This window comes from Microcaecilia unicolor, chromosome 8 (assembly GCF_901765095.1).
Source record: "Microcaecilia unicolor chromosome 8, aMicUni1.1, whole genome shotgun sequence".
In the NCBI taxonomy this organism is placed as follows: domain Eukaryota; kingdom Metazoa; phylum Chordata; class Amphibia; order Gymnophiona; family Siphonopidae; genus Microcaecilia; species Microcaecilia unicolor.
In genome coordinates, this window is record NC_044038.1 from 116642335 (window position 1) to 116663789 (window position 21455).

General features: G+C 42.9%; 1 protein-coding gene across 2 annotated transcripts in view; it reads left to right on the forward strand.

Annotated features, from left to right (window-relative positions):
* Positions 1 to 21455, forward strand: part of MAT2B (methionine adenosyltransferase 2B) — a 241285-nt gene that overhangs the window by 199490 nt on the left and 20340 nt on the right. For both annotated transcript variants that reach the window (XM_030213643.1, XM_030213642.1), the window contains exons 5-6: positions 15892 to 16085; positions 21285 to 21398. In XM_030213643.1, coding sequence (XP_030069503.1) covers positions 15892 to 16085; positions 21285 to 21398 — 308 coding nt within the window. The remainder of the gene's footprint in view (positions 1 to 15891; positions 16086 to 21284; positions 21399 to 21455) is intronic.

The window sequence follows — 21455 nt, forward strand, 5'->3', positions numbered from 1 at the left end:
CATTCTCCATATGTCAATTAAATTGAGTTCCCTTGCAAATAAGGTCATCTCTGGACCGCTGGACGAAAATGGTGTTAAAGGGGCGATCAAGGAGGACAAAGCCGTAGCGGAGAAATTAAATGAATTCTTTGCTTCGGTCTTCACCGAGGAGGATTTGGGGGGGACACCGGTGCCGGAAAGAATATTTGAAGCGGGGGAGTCGGAGAAACTAAACAAATTCTCTGTAACCTTGGAGGATGTAATGGGTCAGTTCAGCAAGCTGAAGAGTAGTAAATCACCGGGACCTGATGGTATTCATCCCAGAGTATTAATAGAACTAAAAAATGAACTTGCGGAGCTACTGTTAGAAATATGCAATCTGTCCCTAAAATCGAGTGTAATACCGGAAGACTGGAGGGTAGCCAATGTTACTCCGATTTTTAAGAAAGGTTCCAGAGGAGATCCGGGAAATTATAGACCGGTGAGTCTGACGTCGGTGCCGGGCAAGATGGTGGAGGCTATTATTAAGAATAAAATTGCAGAGCATATACAAAAACATGGACTGATGAGACAAAGTCAGCACGGATTTAGTGAAGGGAAGTCTTGCCTCACCAATCTAATGCATTTTTTTGAGGGGGTAAGCAAACATGTGGACAATGGGGAGCCGGTTGATATTGTATATCTGGATTTTCAGAAGGCGTTTGACAAAGTGCCGCACGAAAGACTCCTGAAGAAATTGCAGAGTCATGGAATCGGAGGTAGGGTATTATTATGGATTAAGAACTGGTTGAAAGATAGGAAGCAGAGAGTAGGATTGCGTGGCCAGTATTCTCAGTGGAGGAGGGTAGTTAGTGGGGTCCCGCAGGGGTCTGTGCTGGGTCCGTTGCTTTTTAATGTATTTATAAATGACCTAGAGATGGGAATAACTAGTGAGGTAATTAAATTCGCCGATGACACAAAATTATTCAGGGTCGTCAAGTCGCAGGAGGAATGTGAACGATTACAGGAGGACCTTGCGAGACTGGGAGAATGGGCGTGCAAGTGGCAGATGAAGTTCAATGTTGACAAGTGCAAAGTGATGCATGTGGGTAAGAGGAACCCGAATTATAGCTACGTCTTGCAAGGTTCCGCGTTAGGAGTTACGGATCAAGAAAGGGATCTGGGTGTCGTCGTCGATGATACGCTGAAACCTTCTGCTCAGTGTGCTGCTGCGGCTAGGAAAGCGAATAGAATGTTGGGTGTTATTAGGAAGGGTATGGAGTCCAGGTGTGCGGATGTTATAATGCCGTTGTATCGCTCCATGGTGCGACCGCACCTGGAGTATTGTGTTCAGTACTGGTCTCCGTATCTCAAAAAAGATATAGTAGAATTGGAAAAGGTACAGCGAAGGGCGACGAAAATGATAGTGGGGATGGGACGACTTTCCTATGAAGAGAGGCTGAGAAGGCTAGGGCTTTTCAGCTTGGAGAAGAGACGGCTGAGGGGAGATATGATAGAAGTGTATAAAATAATGAGTGGAATGGATCGGGTGGATGTGAAGCGACTGTTCACGCTATCCAAAAATACTAGGACTAGAGGGCATGAGTTGAAGCTACAGTGTGGTAAATTTAAAACGAATCGGAGAAAATTTTTCTTCACCCAACGTGTAATTAGACTCTGGAATTCATTGCCGGAGAACGTGGTACGGGCGGTTAGCTTGACGGAGTTTAAAAAGGGGTTAGATAGATTCCTAAAGGACAAGTCCATAGACCGCTATTAAATGGACTGGAAAAATTCCTAATTTTTAGGTATAACTTGTCTGGAATGTTTTTACGTTTGGGGAGCGTGCCAGGTGCCCTTGACCTGGATTGGCCACTGTCGGTGACAGGATGCTGGGCTAGATGGACCTTTGGTCTTTCCCAGTATGGCACTACTTATGTACTTATGTACTTATGTACTCTTTAGCCCTTTTCACAGAATGGTGTGGTGAGGAACAGTTTGAGCAATCTATCTGGGGATCAAGTACCAGATTAAAATCCCCTACCACTACCAGCTTCTCCTTTCCTTCTGTGATGCACTTACTTATTAATGTCCTTAAGAAACTCGGCTCGTAGTTGTTTGGGCCATAAAGGGCCACAAAGGGCCACTAGTCTGAGTTCTAGACCTGGCAACCATACTTTTATTATGATGTATCGCCCATCTTTCCCAATGGCCAGTAGTGTCGCCCTGTATGTTAAACCTTTACGAAAAAGTATTGCTATCCCTCCCTTTTTCCCTTGCGCAGGCACTGCAAAAACTTCCCCCACCCACGTCCTTTTTAGTTTTTTATGTTCTATGTCATTGAGGTGGGTCTCCTGAATGCATGCTATGTCTGCTTGCTGTCTTTTCAGGGCAGTTAGTATTTTTGCCCGCTTGATTGGGGAGCTTACCCCTCCTATATTCCATGTTATTATTTTAACTGGCATGTTGCTTGCCCTGAGGGACTTTTATATACGTTTTCTCTTTTCTTTTTCTCTGTCTATTTCTTTTCTGTTGTGATGTGTGAAGGCATGTTCCTATCCCCCCCTATCTCCCTCCCTTCCCTTCTCTTTCTCCCCCTTAGATTCCCTGGCTCCATCTTCTAGGTCTTGAAGATGGAATGTGGAGATCACTTACGCCCATGAGTCCATGCTCTTCTGTCTCATTGTTTAGTACACTTGCTGTTGGTCTCGCGTCCCCAAGTTAGTTTTTATCTCACTCAGCGTTGATTAGTCCAGCTTCTCGCACTGCCGCTGTTGCAGCCGCTGCTTCCTTGAATGATTTCCATTGGCCTCCAATTAAAATCCTTAATGTGGCTGGAAATCTCAGTGAAAACTGTATGTCCTTCCTTGCTAGGGCTGCGCATACCGGGTGAAATTGGCGCCTCTGCTGCTGCACCTCAGTAGAGAAATCTTGAAAAATTAAAACTCTATTTCCCTCGTGCTTTAAAGAGTCTCGACGTATACGGAAGCCCTGCAGGATCTCCATCTTGTGTCGATAATTGAAGATTCTGGCCACTACCACTCTCGGTCGTGTGTTATCTTCTGATTTCCGCCCAACTCTGTGTGCTCTTTCGATTATTAATGGGCCTATGGTATCTGTGAGTGCCAGTTCTTTTGCGAGCCAGTCTTCAAGCCAGCACGTTAAGTTCCGTTCCGGAACCTTCTCTGCTAGTCCAACAATTCTTATGTTGTTCCTTCTGGAACGATTTTCTAACTCTTCCAATTTGTCATGGCTCTCTTTTAGCTGCTTTGTGAGGTTTGCTATCTCAGGGCTGTAGCCTCTGCTATCGTCTTCGAGGGCCGACACTCGGGTCTCCAGATCTCCCACTCTCGTCCCTATACCATCTGACTGTGCGGCCAGGGTCTCTAGCTTTTGTTCAATCTCAGCCCATTTGGGGTCCCAAGCCCTTACTACTGCCGCAGTGAGCTGTAGGAGCTGCGCTTCAGAAAATCCTCCGGGTTGCGTTGCATCAGCCTCCGCCATTTTGGATTGCTCGGGGCTGTCCGTCTTCGTTTTCTCTGGCTTTTCTTTCTTTGATGATCTTTGTGCCATCGTCCCAGATGTGTTCCTCAGGTATCTGTCCATATGTGGGGTTGTTGTCCCCTTCAATATTGGGTCTGGGTCCGCGAGAAATCATTGATTATCGGGCATGGATCTCGGAGCTCCAGCAACTGGTTGCTGTTCAGCTCATGTCTCGCGTGATCTCCTTTTGAACCGCTTATAGCTTTGTTCGGGCCTTGTAGGCTCTGTGAGGTTCTGCACAAAAGAAATTAGACCAATATTTCTTTGTAGATTTTTCCTCTTATTTTACTCCCACCCTAATGGAAACGCTGCTTTCCTACATCCCATTCATTCTAAACTGGTCTGGTATAGACAGAAAGGAAGGACATGCGTAAGATAAACACAAAGGAATCCTGTTTAGAAGGAATGGTTCCGTGGAATAGTAGTGAAGATTGGGTGGTGACGCTGGTAATTGGAAACAAAACGGGAGCTGGGCAGACTTCTACGGTCTACGCCCTGATCCTGACTGAATAGATAGGGATGGGTTAGAGTGTAAATTTTAAGGGGCTTCGATGTTAACTTCAGAACTTAGTACAAGAAGATAGGGATGGGCTAGAGTGTAAATTTTAAGGGGCTTCGATGTTAACTTCAGAACTTAGTACAAGAACAGTACTGGGCAGACTTCTACAGTCTGTGCCCTGAGAAAGGCAAGGACAAATCAAACTCAGGTATACATATAAAGTATCACATACCATGTAAAATTAGTTTTATCTTGTTGGGCAGACTGGATGGACCGTACAGGTCTTTATCTGCCGTCATTTACTATGTTACTATGACATATTAAATCTTGTCTGGTAATTTCTTTCCTTTAGTCGTACCAGACCAGTCCAGAAGCCCTCCCTGTCTGTCTTTTTGTTATGTGCTCTCTTTATTTACAGATGTCATTTCTTTGACTTTCCATTTAATTACCTTCAATGATCTAATGTCTCCTGGCTCAATGAGATATGTTTACCAGTTGAGAATGAGCCTCACTACAACTTCAGCTAGCTGTTGTTTTCAGTGTGCTTTGTTACTGAACTCTTGGCTATTCGAAATACTGAACATTCCATGCTGCATGATGCCGGTGGAATTTCAGGTGAGATTTAAGATCTGTTAGTATATAGGGCATATTATGAGCATACTAGCGACTTTTTAGTGAAACTTTATGCTCCAAACAGGAATTTACATTCAAAAGATGCCTGTAGATTGGAGGTGCCTTGAATATATGAGGCACATTTGGTGAGAACTAGGAATCGGCGTTTTTTGTGGTGGGAACCTGAAATAAATTACCAGAGTACTTATGGGAGGAAAGATCTTTGGTGTTCAGTTCAAGTGCCTTTTAAAAGCATATTTTTTTTACTCTAGCATTTGGGGGCTGGGATGATAACTTTTGGTGGGCTTTGTTTGTGGAGTGTGTGATATTTTATGAATGTGCTTTCCTATTTTATGTTTAAATCATTTTTATTAGTGAACAGAACCATATAATCACTAAATACATCTCTTAACCAACTGTTGACCATCCATTTCTTTTTTCTCCCCCCACCCTCCCCCCCCCCCCCCCCCCCCCCCCCCCACAAACATTTCCTTTAGTTAACGTTCAATCTCAATATACTATTGTATGCTATTGTAAGTTCAGAAGATAACTTCTTGCCGATGGGGTTAGAGTGTTCCAGAATGGGGTCCACCGCTGTTGAAATTGTATTCCCACTTGTGAGTTGACATCAGACACGCTCATTCTTTCCATACGTAACATCCATATCATACGTGTCCTCCACTGCTGAAGTGTCGGGCCTCTCATCGATAGCCACTCTGTTAGTATAGCTTGTTTGCCCACAATAATCGCTCGTTGAACAAATGATGTGAAGCCTTTTCCTGCTGGTCGGCCTATTATTAGATGACCAAACAAAAAGGTTGAATTATAAGTCCAACATTGTTTCCAGAGAGAATTTACATATTTAATGATTTCTTTCCAAAATCTCTCCACTTCTCTGCACTACCAAAACATGTGCCCCAAGGTTGCTCCTTCTGCTCTACATTTCGGGCATTCCCCCCAGGGAGAGAGACCCATATAAAATGCTCGCTTGGGGGGCACATGCGCGCGCAGCACAAACTTGTATTGTAATTCCCAATGTATAGACTGGAATGTGATTCGTCTTATTGACAGAACATGGGACTTAATCTGAGTTGCACTAATTTCGGTATGAAGATCTGTTGTCCACTGTCGTGCCAAACGCAGGTAATCCGGTTCTTCTGCTGTATCTTTTATATGACGGTGATGGTAAGATAAGGGCACTTTCTGTTGCGCTCCCAGGGAAAATGCCGATGATAATTCTTCTTGTGCATCTTCTGCCAAGGACTCCCAAGGTAGTGACGTCACGTAATGCTTCAATTGTTCGTAAAAGAATTTTTCATTTTGTTGTATTCCATATTTAGTTTGCATTTCAATAAATGGCTTCATACGTCCTTCTCTAGTGATTACTTGCATTAAGTATTCCATCCCTCGTCTCTTCCACCTGTGGAACACCGCGTATAACTGTCCCGGAGCAAAAGCTGCATTGCCGCAGATTGGTAGATATGGTGTCACTTTCGAAGAAAAGTTGTGGAGTCTACAGATCCATTTCCAGACTGCCACCGCACATGGCATAATCTTTGTCCGTTTCAAAACACGAGGCATCTGCGTCCCAGCTGAGTGTAGATAATTGCTGAAATGGATCCCCTTTGTGAATTCAAGTTCCAGTGGAGTATCTGTGAAGTCTGTTGTTCCTCGGAACCAGTCATTAATTGTCCTCATGCCACTAGCTATATTTAAATATCTTATGTTCATCAGCCCCAGTCCTCCATGTTCCACTGGCACGCAGAGCGTGCTAAATGCGAGACGAGCTTTTTTGCCCCGCCAGAGGAATTTCTGCGTCAAGGTCCTCAACTTTCGTTCATGCTTGTTATTTATATACAATGGCAACATTTGCAGTACATACAACCACCTGGGTGCTATGATCATATTAAATAAGGCAATGCGGCCTAACAATGAAAGGGGGAGCCTGGCCCATGCCTTCAGGCTAGCTTCTGTCTCTCTCAAAAGCCTGTTGATATTAAAATCATACAAGTTATTGAGGTCCGCCGGAACCACCACGCCCAGGTATTTTATGTGGCCCTTCACTTGCTGAAAAGGTAAACTGTCCCCCCAATCTTTCCCCTCATCTGCCCCAACTCCCATTGCAATAGACTTGGACACATTTAACTTAAACCCAGAAAGCTTCCCATACTGTGTAATTTTGTGTAACAGTTCTTTTACAGACCGCCCTGGACCCGTCAGGGTCAACAGTAGATCGTCCGCGTATGCCAGCACCTTGATACATCGAGTCCCTATGAGAACACCTCGAATTTTCTCCTCCTCACGGAGTGCACACAGTAGGGGCTCTAAGGATAATACAAAGAGCAGGGGCGAGAGGGGGCAGCCCTGCCTAGTGCCTTTTTCTATTTTAAACACATTTTCACGGAGCCCATTGACCAACACCCTTGCCGTAGGATGAGAGTACAAAGATTTAAGCGCTTGGAGGTACCATCCTGAAAATCCCATCTGTCCCAATACATTAAATAGGTAATCCCATCGGACCTGGTCGAATGCCTTTTCTGCATCCAAGGCAACAACCAACGCTGGCCACCCCTCCTCCGAGCACGTTGCCATAGCCAGCAGCAGTCTACGTACATTTTGTGTTGCTTGTCTCTGTTGTACGAATCCTACCTGCTCTGGGCCTATTAGGTTAGGTAAAATATCTGCTAACCGGTTGGCTAGAATTTTGGCAAGTAATTTTATGTCAACGTTCAACAACGATATTGGCCGGTAGGACTCCACTCTATCCAATTCTTTCCCCGGCTTGGGGATCAGTGTAATCAGGGCCTCATTCGCATATTGGGGAAACTGACCTCGATCGATCACGTCTTCGTAGAACCCCAACAAAGTCAACAGCGCACTGGGGGGAAGTAACTTATAGTATTCCCCTGTAAACCCGTCGGGACCAGGTGCCGATCTGAGTCTCTGGGATTTAATGGCCTGCTGCAGTTCAGACATGGTCAATGGGGCATTTAATTTTTCAGCTTCTAAATCTGTTAACTTGGGCAAGTTAAGTCCCTCTAGGAATCTTTGTGTTTGTTGTTGAAATGTCTGTGGGTTAGCTTCATAGAGACCCGAAAAGTACTCAGTAAACATTTGTCCTATATGTGCTCTGGAATTAGTGAGCGTCCCCTGTGCATCCCGCAAAACAGGTATCGCCCGGGGCCCCTCCCAATTTCTAATAATTCGTGCCAGCAAGGCTCCTGATTTGTTCCCAAATCTGTGTAAACGATATTTGTAATAAAGAGATGACCTTGTCACTCGCTCATGCAACAAGGTGTTCAAAGTGGTCTGTATGGCTTTTAACTCATCTAATGTTATCTGATTAGGTTTATTTGCGTGTCTCCTTTTTGCCTTCTGTAATTTTTGTTCTAGCTGCAAGATACTTGCCAGTCGTATTTTTTTCCTCCTGCTACAATAAGCAATAATATCTCCTCTTAGGACTGCCTTTGATGCAGCCCAGAATAGGTTAATTCGGCCCCGAGTATATTCACTGTTATTCTTTTCATAATCTTCCCATTTTTTACTTAGAAATATCTTAAAATGTGGATCATTATACAAGAACGCTGGGAATCTCCATCCCCCACCTCCTTGCTTGTCTGCGGGTATCTCCAGATCTATCCAAATTACAGAGTGATCTGATATCTCCTCCGGGCCTACCTCTGCTGCAGTAACCATAGAGAATAGTGATCGCTCTACCATTGTGTGGTCTAATCGCGCCATCGTGCCATGGGCTCTGGACCTATGGGTATACTCTCGCTCACCTGGGTGTAGTATTCTCCATGCATCGACTAAGTCCAACATTCTTTGGAACATGAGAAACTCTTTACGCCTCTGCCCCAAGTAATAGGATGATGACGAGCTTGTAGTGTCTTGTTGTGGGTCTGAGACTAGGTTGAAATCTCCCATCACTATTATTTTTGTTGTTTTATATTGTAAACATCTATTAGCCAGCCCACTAAGAAACCCAGGGATATGTTCGTTCGGGCCATATAAATTTACTAATATAAATTCAAGCCCTTGAAGCCATATTTTTACAGCAAGATATCTGCCCTGTTTGCCTTGTTCAAGCACCTCCACGGTACATGATATTCCTTTCCTAATTAGAATAGCTAGGCCTCCCCCCCGCCCCCGCGCTGCTACTGAGTGGCACTCTCCTACCCAGCTTCTACGCAATTTTGAGTGTTCTATCTCAGTCAATCGTGTTTCTTGCAAGCAGGCCACGTCTGCCCTGTGTCTGTTTAGCGCTTGCAATATTTTTGCTCTTTTTATGGGGTTGCTAATACCCCCCACGTTCCATGATATTATCCGGGCTGGCATACTGTTATCCCTTCATCTCCCCCCAGAGGATCCAGAGCGGCCTGCTCTAATTGGGTTTCCTTAACTTTTGGCCTCTCCCCAAACCCATCTGCTTTTGTCTGCCATATAGCCATCCACAGCATACACAAACTTACAAAGTTACAGGAAATTCCCCTTCCCCTCCCCCAACCTTCCCTTCCCCTCCAGTTGACCCACTCCCTCCCCTTAGTAGTCAGGGGAAGAATTGTAGATCCCGTTTTTGAGCCTGGGGTCCCCATCCCACCTGCAAACTGCAACAATAACCTTCATATTGATAACTGTGCAATTATCTGCATCAGGCTTTCTAATATTTCACTTACTCACTGGGCTCAGAGCCGCATTACAGAGATTCAATGATGTTATGGTCTACCAAAAATTTTTTAGCTTCAGTCTCCGAGTTAAATGTCTGCCATGTGTCTTTTATCATGACTCTGAGTCTCGCCGGGTACTGCACTGCAAAGCGGATCTTCTTCGCTACCAGGGTTGTGCACAACGGATGGTATTGTCTCCGCCGCTCCTGTACGTCTGCTGAGAAGTCTTGGAAGATCAAAACGCTCCTCCCGTTGTGCTTGAGTCTCTTTTAAGTCTAAATCCCTGTAAGATTTCAATTTTATGTCTAATTCAGGATCTTCGCTACAACAACACGCGGCCTGTTCTGAGTCTCCCGTTTCCGGCCTACACGATGGGCCCTTTCAATTACCAGCGCGCCCATTGTATCTGTTAAGGCAAGTTCTTTGGAGAGCCAATTTTCCAGCCATACCTCTAGGTTGCGTTCCGGGAGGGATTCCTCCAATCCTACGATACGGATATTATTTCGTCGGGCGCGATTTTCAATATCGTCGATCTTACTCGCCTGCTCAGAGAATTGCTGTTTTAGCGCGGCGATATCAGGAGCATAGCCCTGGGAATCATCTTCCAATGCAGATATCCGGGCCTCTGCGTCCGCCACCTGCATTTTTAGCCCATCGAGCTGTGAGTTAAAGCCTTCAAGCTTACGGTCCAGGGCCGCCCATTTAGGCTCCCAGGCCTTTGCGATGGCTGCTGTTAATTGGTCTAATTGCGCCTCGGTGAATTCTTTTGCCGCCACCGCCATGTCGTCGGCCATCTTGGGTTCCTCTCCGCTCAATTTCGTTTTTTCTTTTTTGGCGGAGCGTTGCGCCATTCCGGCCGGATTATTTCTTAAATATCTGTCCATACGTGTTAAGTTTCCCGAGCAGACGAAGAAAAAAGGTGCTAATGTCTGGTATTATATTTAGTGGTGGGATGGGGGCTCCGGAGCTCTCGCCAGCTGCTGCCGCCTAGCTCATGGCACCACGTGATCTCCGTGCTTTCCTATTTTAATGTAGTTCTGTTGTCATTTTTATTTTTGGTATTTTACTGAACAATTGTAAACCGCTTTGATACTTGATTTCTGCAAGGCTAATAAACTATAAAGGAAAGAAGATGTGTGGCAAGATGACATTTCTCCAGGATCCTAGTGCTATTCTAGTACAGCTGTGTTGTAGTGTTTGCAAAGCTTCCAATAGTTGAGATGTGCCTTTGTTTATAGAGATTGTCTGCCATTAGAACTTCACAGCCATCTCTCTCTTACAGAATCTACAGCTGTTTGTTGTACCAGTGGTTTCTGTGTTTGCTGTAATCTGCTACAGCTATCAATCGCTCATCCTTAGCTTTCAATTCAGCTCTCATTCACGTGCCTAGTTTTTATTAACAGATGGTTTCAGAAGTAACACTTTATATTTTCCTCCGTACTTAAGAATTTGCCACTTGTGGATCTTCACCTTCCGATCTAATTCTTTGATTTTTTTTCTCTTGTTAAATTCTGTTGCTTCCTTCCCCTTTAGTATTGGAGGATTCTCTAATTCCTTCTATACATTGGAATGCTTGTCCAATTTTTTTTTTTTTTTTTATTTATGTATAAATTTTTCAACTTTACATTTATGCAAAATACCTAAATCTTGAAATTACAGAAAAGTGAAGAAATTATGAAAATAGATCAACTGAGGCACTATATAAATTATAAGTTAGTCCACATTAAGAGATCCAAGAACTAGGAAATTACCATATATATAACACAATTAAACTGTAAAAGAAAACATTTTCTAAAGGATGGAAGGAATTTAAGTTGACGCAGACGATTTAGCGTTATAAGCCAGGGCTAATACCACATTACTTTTTACTAACAATAAATTCTAACAACTTTCCTGGGTCAAAGAAAATATAGTTCGTGGATTCCAAAGAAATATAACATTTACAAGGAAATTTAAGTATGAAGGTCCTTCCCAAATGAAGGATTCTTGATTTCATCAATAAAAAAAAACCTTTTCTTCTTTTTTGTGTATCTCTGGAGAGATCAGGAAAAACTTGAATTTTTGATCCAAGGAAAGAAGTATTGATATGGCGGAAAAAAAGTCTAAATATATTATTGTGGTCCAGTTCTAGTGCAAATGACACCAGCAATGTTGTCCTTTCAGTAATAACTTCCAATGAACTCTCAAGAAATTGTGTTAAGTTTAAATCAGGTTGAGGGGTTTGAGATACTCTTCTTGTTCCAGCACCAGAAATATATTGCACTTTTGTTAATGGAGGAAAACTTTCTGGGGGGGGAGACCCAGCACTTCAATAAAGTATTTTTTTTAACATTTCTTTAGCAGGAACAAGTGGGGACTTAGGAAAATTCAAGAAACGTAGATTATTCCTTGTCAATTGATTCTCCATATAATCAGTTTTTCGCCTTTGGAAGTTATTGTCCTTAATAACAGCTAGTAAAGAAGTTTTAACAGATATTACCTCGTTTTCTAAAGAGTCCATCTTGGTAGTCTAGTCTGTCACCTTACCAGACAAAACGTTTTGAGCTTGAGATAATTCCACCACCTCTCCTCATAGGGAACCTGCAACTTGTTGTAGCGTGGCATTTAAGCCCTGGATCGCTTCCCAAATTGAATCCATTGTGACAACAGGAGGTTTCACAATCTCTCCAAGGCTCACAAAGGGTTCGCCCCGACTTTTTTTTTTTTGTTACATTTGTACCCCGCACATTCCCACTCATGGCAGGCTCAATGCGGCTTACGTGGGGCAATGGAGGGTTAATTGACTTGCCCCGAGTCACAAGGAGCTGCCTGTGCCTGAAGTGGGAATTGAACTCAGTTCCTCAGTTCCCCAGGACCAAAGTCCACTACCCTAACCACTAGGCCACTCCACAGACAGGGGAGTTTGTATCACCAGACCTGCTTGGAGTGTTGTTTCCACTGGCGACGAAGTAGCTACGGAGTCTCCACTCACAGCCGCTGGAGTTCCACTTCCGTGGTTCACAGCCGGTTGTATCGCCCTAGCCATCGTATCTCCTCTGGGTCTTGAAGGTGTTGTCATCGGAGGGGGACTCAGTGTCACACCCTCAACGCTAAGGTCCGATGTTTCCGTTGGACCCCTTGAAGCGTCAACCCGAATCCCCAGTGGCAGCATACCCAACTCTTCTAAAGTCAGGTGGAAGAGGGATTTACCTGGCCTGTGAAGGTAGGCATACTGGGTTTCCCTTTTCTCTTCCCCATAATGGGTTAGAGAAAGTTCTCACTTAATTGAGTTCTGTAGTGGGTCAGGAGCTGCTGCTCACACGTCCTTCCCGAACGCCATTTTGGATCCGTGTCTGCTTGTCCAAATTTAATAATGGAAATGGATTCTTGAAGTTTTCTTTCATATTTCAACACATTTTTATCTGATGCTGTTAAGTAAGCCTGGCAACCTATAAGAGCATGAAAACATAAGAATAGTCATACTGGGTCAGTCCAGTGGTCCATCTAGCCCAGTATCCTGTTCCCAATAGTGGCCAATCCAGGTCACAAGTACCTGGCAGAAACCCAAATCGTGGCAATGCTCCATACTACCAATCCCAGGGCAAGCAGTGATATTTTACCAGGAGCTACAGTGCTTTAGAGTTCCTATATTGTATGGAGATGTGGAAAAGCTGGAAGAAAGTGCTGTGACTATCCTATTTGATAAAGTACAGTTCAGCTATAAGCCAGCCAACATAGACCATTGGCAATAGCAGACTATGGACTTTTCCTCCAGGAACTTGTACAAATCTTTTTTAAACCCAGATACACTAACCGCTGTTACTACATTCTCCGGCAGAGTTCCAGAGCTTAACTATATGAGAAGTGGAAGGGCAGTGGTCCAGGCTGAAAGAAGCTATAAATATGGCCACAAACCTTTATGTAAGTGAGTAAATAAAAGCAAGAGAAAAAGGAAACTCATATGGTTTTCTGAGCAAGTGGCTGAGAAAATAAAGGCTAAAGAATTGGCGTTCATGAAATACAGAAAAACTCAAGAAGAGGAACAGAGAGGAATACCAGATGAAACTGAAAGAAGCCAAGAGAGAGATACGTCTGGCAAAAGCGGAAGAACAAATGACTAGAAATGTAAAGAGGGGCGACAAAAATTTCTTCAGGTATATTAGTAAAAGGAGGAAGACTAAAAATGGAATTGTGAGACTGAAAGATGATGCGAACTGCTATGTGGATAATGATGAAAGAAAAGCAAATTTGCTAAACAAATACTTTTGTTCTGTTTTCACTGAAGAAAATCCTGGAGAAGGACCACGATTGATTGGCAAAAGTACATATGAGAATGGAGCGGATATAGCACCGTTCACGGAAGCGAGTGTGTATGAACAACTTGAAAATCTAAAGGTGGACTGGACCGGACGGGATCCACCCCAGGATATTGAGGGAGCTCAGAGAAGTTCTGGCGGGTCCTCTTAAAGATTTGTTTAATAAATCCTTGGAGACGGGAGAGGTTCCGTGGAATTGGAGAACAGCAGATGTGGTCCTTCTTCACAAAAGTGGTGATAGGGAAGAAGCTGGAAACTACAGGCCAGTAAGCCTCACTTCGGTTACTGGAAAAGTAATGGAAGTGATGCTGAAGGAAAGGATAGTGAATTTCCTGGAAGCCAATAAGTTACAAGATCCGAGACAACATGGTTTTACCAAAGGTAGATCGTGCCAAACGAATCTCATTGAATTCTTTTGACTGGGTGACCGGAGAATTGAATCAGGAACGTGCTATAGATGTAATCTACTTAGATTTCAGCAAAGCTTTTGACACGATTCCCGACAGGAGGCTCTTGAATAAACTTGACAGGTTGAAGATAGGGCCCGACATGGTGAACTGGATTAGGAACTGGTTGACGGACAGACGCCAGAGGGTGGTGGTTAATGGAATTCGCTGGGATGAGGGAAAGGTGAGTAGTGGAGTGCCTCAGGGATCGGTGCTGGGGCCGATTCTGTTCAATATATTTGTGAGTGACATTGTCGAAGGGTTAGAAGGTAAAGTTTGCCTTTTTGCCAATGATTTGTAAGAGTGGACACCCTGGAGGGAGTGGAAAACATGAAAAAAGATCTGCAGAAGCTAGAAGAATGGTCTAATGTTTGGCAATTAAAATTGAATGCAAAGTGATGCACTTAGGGAGTAGAAATCCACGGGAGACGTATGTGTTAGGCGGTGAGAGTCTGATATGTATAGACGGGGAGAGGGATCTTGGGGTGATAGTATCTGAGGATCTGAAGGCGACAAAACAGTGTGACAAGGCGGTAACCATAGCCAGAAGGTTGCTAGGCTGTATAGGGAGAGGTGTGACCAGCATAAAAAAAGTAGGTGTTGATGCCCCTGTCGTTGGTGAGGCCCCACCTGGAGTATTGTGTTCAGTTTTGGAGGCCATATCCTGCTAAGGATGTAAAAAAAATTGAAGTGGTACAAAGAAAAGCTACAAAAATGGTATGGGATTTGCATTACAAAACATATGAGGAGAGACTTACTGACCTGAACATGTAAACTCTGGAGGAAAGGAGAAACGGGGGTGATATGATACAGACGTTCAAATATTTGAAAGGTATTAATCCGCAAACTAACCTGTTCCAGAGATGGGAAGGCGGTAGAACTAGAGGACATGAAATGAGATTGAAGGGGGGCAGACTCATGAAAAATGTCAGGAAGTATTTTTTCACGGAGAGAGTGGTTGATGCTTGGAATGCCCTCCCGTGGGAGGTGGTGGAGATGAAAACGGTAATGGAATTCAAAAATGCGTGGGATAAACATAAAGGAATCCTGTTCAGAAGGAAGGGATCCTCAGAAGCTTAGCGGAGATTGGGTGGCAGCGCCAGTGGTTGGGAGGCAAGGCTAGTACTGGGCAGACTCCTACGTTCTGTGCCCTGAAAATGGTAGATACAAATCAAGGTCAGGTATACATATAAAGTAGCGCATATGAGTTTATCTTGTTGGACAGACTGGATGGACCGTACAGGTCTTTTTCTGCTGTCACCTACTATGTTACTATGTAAATATCTCCTCTTTGTTTTAAGTGTTTCCATGTAACTTCATTGAGTCTTTGTACTTTTTGAAAAAGAAAAAAATCAATTTACTTCTACTCGTTCTACACCACTCAGGATTGTGCAGACCTCAATCATATCTCCCCTCAGTCATCTCTTTGCCTGATGTATTTTTTACTATATTTTGTTTACTGTAAATCAAGATAACATATAATAGACAATTTGATTTATCTTAGGTAATCAGAGCTATCCTTCTGGGGTAAAATGAGGATTGGATTAGTGAATTGGATGGAAACTTCCAACCCTTATATGTCAATGTTAAGAATTAAACCTACAATAGAAATTGTACATATTTTGTATTATAGGAATGGCATTTGGTTTAAAAAACATTAATCTGATATGGTGCCCATTCCAGATTATTGTGGTACATATTGTAGAAACCACAGACAGAATAGCTGTGTCTCACTGGCCAGTGATGGGCCCTTGGATGTTATTCCAGCTGGAGCAGAGCTCAGAGTTTTAGTTCTGAAAAAGGCAAAGAAATTCATTTAATACTTGTGGATGTTTAAGCTGGTATCAAGACCCTTTATGATATTTTACCAGGAGCTGCAGTGCTTAGAGTTCCTATATTGTATGGAGATGTGGAAAAGCTGGAAGAAAGTGCTGTAACCATCCTATTTGATAAAGTACAGTTCAGCAATAAGCCAGCCAACATGGACCATTGGCAGCAGAGGTTTCCTACTCATGTAAAGGATGTAGCCAGTGTGTGTCGGCAACTAGCAGAGAGGAGACTTCAAGTAAGTATTTTCCAGGAACACTGTGTTGTAATTAGTCTAACAAAATGTAGCAAAAGTAAGTGCATGCCATTAATTCTAGTAGGATAAGACATGGATGAAATAAATATTATGGTATGCAGTCTGTATAATAAACACCACATCCAAACTGTTTTCTGAATTCACCTATAATAAAAAAAACAAAGAATTTATTTACATGAATATGATATTGGCAAATGACTGTTTACGAGAAAGAAATGTTCAAATAGAAGAAGTGTTCTTAATCAAGGCTGTTTGAGAAGAAAACTCACTCTTACCAAAAATTAGTTGGAACAAACACACAGTTCCCTAAAATCAGAATAAGTGTTTCTGTTTATACCCCAGTGGGAGTGCACGTCTCTGGCTCCTGGGAACAGCTGGAACTGCTTGCAGTAGTCACAACAGTGCTGGTTCTAACATAGTTGAACAGGCGAGATAAAAAGTTGTAGAGAGTCTAAAGAGGCTAAGGTAAAAGGTCCTGGAGGGTGCCCCTCTTATATCATTTGTGTCATCAGAAATAACTCCAAGGATCTGATAGCTTTGCAGAAGGTAATTGATTGTGCCCTTTATATTATGGCTTGCAAAACCACAAGAATGTCTTCTGATGTTACTCTGGATGCTAGGAACATTTCATGGTCTTGCTGGATTGTCCAACGAAGATACAAGCATACTCGAACATGTAAATGTCTTTAATTAGAACAAGCATGTCTCAAAGTTTATTCATGCTTGTATCCCACAGTTTTGGTTCAGTGTGGCTTACATTTAACAATTAGAGATTATATTGATGCGTTTTAGTTACAAGGTTGTTTAGTGCAGTGTTATTACAGAATGATTAATGAAGTATTAGTGTGTACAGATTACTTGTAGAATTTCTTGAAAAGGTAGGTCTTTAGTTATTTTCTGATCTGGTGGTAGTTTGTGATGCTTCTTATGACCTTGGGAATTGAGTTCCACCATTTTACACCAGGATAGCTGAATCTCGCTGTGTAGATAGATTTGTAGCATTTTTTTAATTTATTTTTTTTTAACAGTTGGGAAGGTGGAGTAGTAAGTAACCCCTGGTTTTTGGGTTTGCAGTTCTTGCTGACAGTGTTATCAGGTCTAGTATGTAATCTGGAGACATGCAAAACAGTATTTTGTAGATGATTATGCTGGTTTTGAAAAACAGTTTGGCTTTGATGGGGAGTAATGGGGTTGCTCTTTCATAGTTTGATTTTTTTTTTAATATCAATCTTGCTGCCATGTTTTGGACGGTCTGCAGTGATGCAGTAAGTTGTTTTTCTTTTTAACATCCTGCTTATGCTGCATTACAATAGTCTACTTGGGACAGTATCAGCGGCTATACTATGAGACGGAATGATTGGGGAAACTCTGTTTCTTCTCAGTTTCCAGTGTTTTGAAACTTTTTGATGTGACTGCAGAAACCTAGTTTTCGAGAGACAGGTGTTTGTCGAGAATAATTCCTAGTATTTTTAGTTGTGTTTCAATTGTCTGTTGTGATGTTTTGGTAAGTGGTAGGTTTGTGCATGCTGGATAAAAACAGGAATTTGGTTTTGTCTCAAAAGTTTGACTGTTGTGGCCCAGTTTTCCATAAGGTCCAGCCCTTTTTTAACTTTATCCACTGTCTCAGTGATGAAAGGTTGATAGATGGTAACATCGTCGGCATATATAAATGGATAAATCCCGTTTTTTCCAATTTCTTGCCAAGTGATGCTATCAGTAGTATTGGTGATATTGAGGAACCCTGTGGCACCCCACATTCAGAGATCTGGGGGCTGAGAACTGATTGGACAGCTTGACTGGGTAAGACCTGGTTTTTAGGAAGCCATTGAACCACGCCGCTACTGCTATGTTGTGTGGTCTAATAGGTCGAAGGCACTTAGCATATCCAATTGTAGTAGTAGTATGGACTGACCTTGGCGTATTATTCTGAATTTTGTTATCAGGGTGGTTATAACTATTTCAGTACTGTGTAATGGTCTGAAGCCTGATTGAGAGCTGTGGAGGACTGAGAAGTGTGTTAGGTGTTCTATTAGTTGTTGTTCTACTAGTCCCTCCATCGTTTTGGTCAGTAATGGTATTGAGGCCACGGATCTATAGTTTGCGATTTCATTGATCTTGCTGGTGTCGTTTTTTTACAGATTGGAGTGGGTATGATGTTGCCTTTATCAGAAGGAAAAATTACCTTTTGAGAACATATATCCTGTGCGTTCTCTTAAGCATTTAGTGAACCAGTCCGGTGGGTTTTTCATCATATAGTTTGGGCAGCTGTCTAGTAGGCAGTTGGCGTGTGCATATTTTGTCAATAGTGTCTTTACTGAGTTGTTTGAAGGTGTCTTGAAGGATGATCAGATTGTCTGCTTTGATATGATCGTTGTTGATTTCACATTTGTGTAAGAAAGCTAAGAGGGTTATTTGTGTAGCGTCAAGGTTTGATCTTCTTTTTATTATGTTTTTTGGTGGTGTTTCATTTGATGTTAGCAGTAGTATTCTGCGTTAGCTCTTTTTATGTTGTGTTTGTACTTAGGGCTTTTCTCCATGTAGTTTTGTTAATGTCTGATTTGGTTTTGGACCATTTTCTTTCCAGTTTCCTGCAGAGCTTTTCAACCAGGGACATGGTTGTCTTTTCCTTTTTGTTTTAATTTTGAGTGGTGCTATTTCATTCAGTGTTTTTCTGCTTAGTTCATCCCAGTTCCTCGTGAAGTGTTATGTTCATTTGATCATTCTGCGCTGTTGACCAGAAGCTGCGAGTATCCACCAAGGACAGTGTGTAGTGTCCTCGTTTCCCTCTTTTTGCCATTCTCTTTCCATTGGTGAAAGTGAGTTTATTATGATCTGACCATGGCACCTCTGCCTAGTTAAGATTTTCTATTATGTGGCTGTTATTGGTTGAGAACTTGTGAGCTAGTATGTGACCTTTCACATGAAATGGTGTGACTGGTGCTGTTTTGAGGTTCCATTGGTTCAGGAAGATTTTTAAAAACCTAGTGTTGGTGTCGCTTGGTAGAAGGACATTCGAGAAGTTAATGCAAATGTTTGATATAAAGTCCATGAAGTCATCTTGCGCGTTGGACCAGCTACCTGGAGGGCGATAGAAAAGTATGCAGCATAATTGGCCAGTTAATGTTGAGTCTGTGATTTTGCTTGCCAGAATTTCAGTTGCAGTGGATATTTGTTCAACTGTGGTTTCTACTGAGAAAAAGGATTTATTTATTAAGGCCATCCCACCTCCTTTCTTTTTGGTTCTGTTTATGTGTGTTACTTTACATCTCTGTGGGTATAAGTCATGCAGTACTGGGTCGAAGGTGCAGCCACATTTCTGTTATGAATACTATACCTGTTCAGTTTCAATCCAATCTCTAATTATGGCTGACCCCGCGTTTATATAACCTATAGGAATGGGTACGTATGTATCCTTGTTGGTGTTTGTAATTGTCTGTGCGTTCTATCTTGTTTTGATGTTATGGTTATCGTGATTGTTCATATTTTGTCTTTTTAGTATTGGTTGGGATGTTGTTCTCTTTTGTTTTAGATTTTATAGTTTGGTCTGTCCAGTTGGTGGTGGGGGCATTGTCTATCTGAGATGACTACAGGGATTTTGTACCATTCATTGAATGAGGTGGCTTTTGTAGCCCAGTTATCCGTAGTATTAACACGTAGTAGTAGTCCCATGTTCTAATATTAGCCATTTTGAGATATGATGTGGGACTTTTGGTAGAGCTGCATCGGTTGTTCTCTGGACCTGAAAAACAACTATTGGTTAGTTATTCCTGTATTACCCAGTATGTGAATGTTATGTCTTTTCCTAGAGAAATATGTATGGTCAGAGCTGGTTATGTATCAGTAGTTCCTGTATGTTTGTTTATTCCCTCTTTCTTAACTGTGTTATATCTTGCCTCTGCTTTACTCTCCCTGTTTGTCTCCCCCTTCTGCAGGGCAGGCATGGGTATTAGAAACCCAAGATAACAGCAAAATGACACAGTTTAGCAGAAGCCATATAACCCTTACATTTCATAAACATTAAGGTATTTAGTATCAGAATACTGAAATGTTCTGTGAAGCAATGACTTCTTCATTTGATGCTTGGGTGGATCACTCAGCTCAGTCTTAGCATCCTCACTGCAAGTCAGTTTCCTACTTAAAGGTTACTGCAAAGTGGCAGTTGGGTCTACAAACGCATGTGGTGGTGGGTTTTTTTTTTTTTTTTTTTTGCCCTTCCACTCCCCAGCAATGGCAGTGCTCCCTCCAGTTTTCTCACCTCTCCAGGCCATCCCACCCCAATACTGACCCACAGCACTCACCCTAGTTCACCCACCGTTTGTTCCCGAGATGATTGTTGTCTGCAGGCGCCAGTCACATTTAATGGACTCCTTACTCGTCGGGCACGAAGAAAGAGACTCCCTTCGAGGCGCGGGTGAGTGTGCATGTAAAGCAGTCAGTCTCCTATGGGTTCGATGTCAGCTCTCCGCCTCAAGGTGCCAATCACCAAGAGTGGGACTCCCTTGCAGATCTCCTGCTAGAAGTGACCCGAGTCGGCCTTGCCTCCCGCATCTCAGAGGTCCGCAGGCACCATTCTGCAATTTTCTGATGCAGAGACTCCCCTTCCCGCGGCCTGCTTGAGGAGGTTCACGCTCCGCCTCGTGGCGCCAAACTCTGGATGGGACTCCTCAAGGATCCCCCACTGCTGGCTCAGTGCGCTCCTACAACTAGAAGCAGCATATGTATCAGCTGTCCCAGGGGTCTGTTGGTGTTGCTTGGCACTGCTCTCCCTTCCCGCAGCGTGCTTGAGGAGGTTTTCCAGTAGGCACTGACCTTCCTTTTTTTGTAGATACTGCCTGGAAATCCTTGGCTGGAGTCAGGTGTCGGTTGACCACCACCTGAGTGCATGTCCTGGCTGGGTTGGATCCAAGTTGTGATCAATTTCCAACTTTGGCCGTGGAGCTGGCAGCTTCACTCATAGCAAAGATCTCTTTGTGAAGCACCAGGCACTACCAGATTGATGATAAGTATTCAGAATACATCAGGTACAGGTTGGCAAGCTCTATTTGTAGCAGGGGCTCATACCCCTACAAAAAGATGGTTAAGAAACAAATTTGTCCTCTGAAACAAATTTCATAATTCACTTTCAAATCATATGGTTTTATTTTTGCTGAAAGACCAATTTTCATCTATGCTTTTTTCTAGGATCCTTCTCTAAAGGGAATATTCCATTGGTCTAGTAATGAACAGATGACCAAATATGAGATTGCCTGTGCTATGGCAGATGCCTTTAATCTTCCCAGCAATCACTTGAGACCAGTAAGTGATGTATTTAAACCACTCTGAAGAGTGAAGTGTGATGCCACCGCCAAGAAT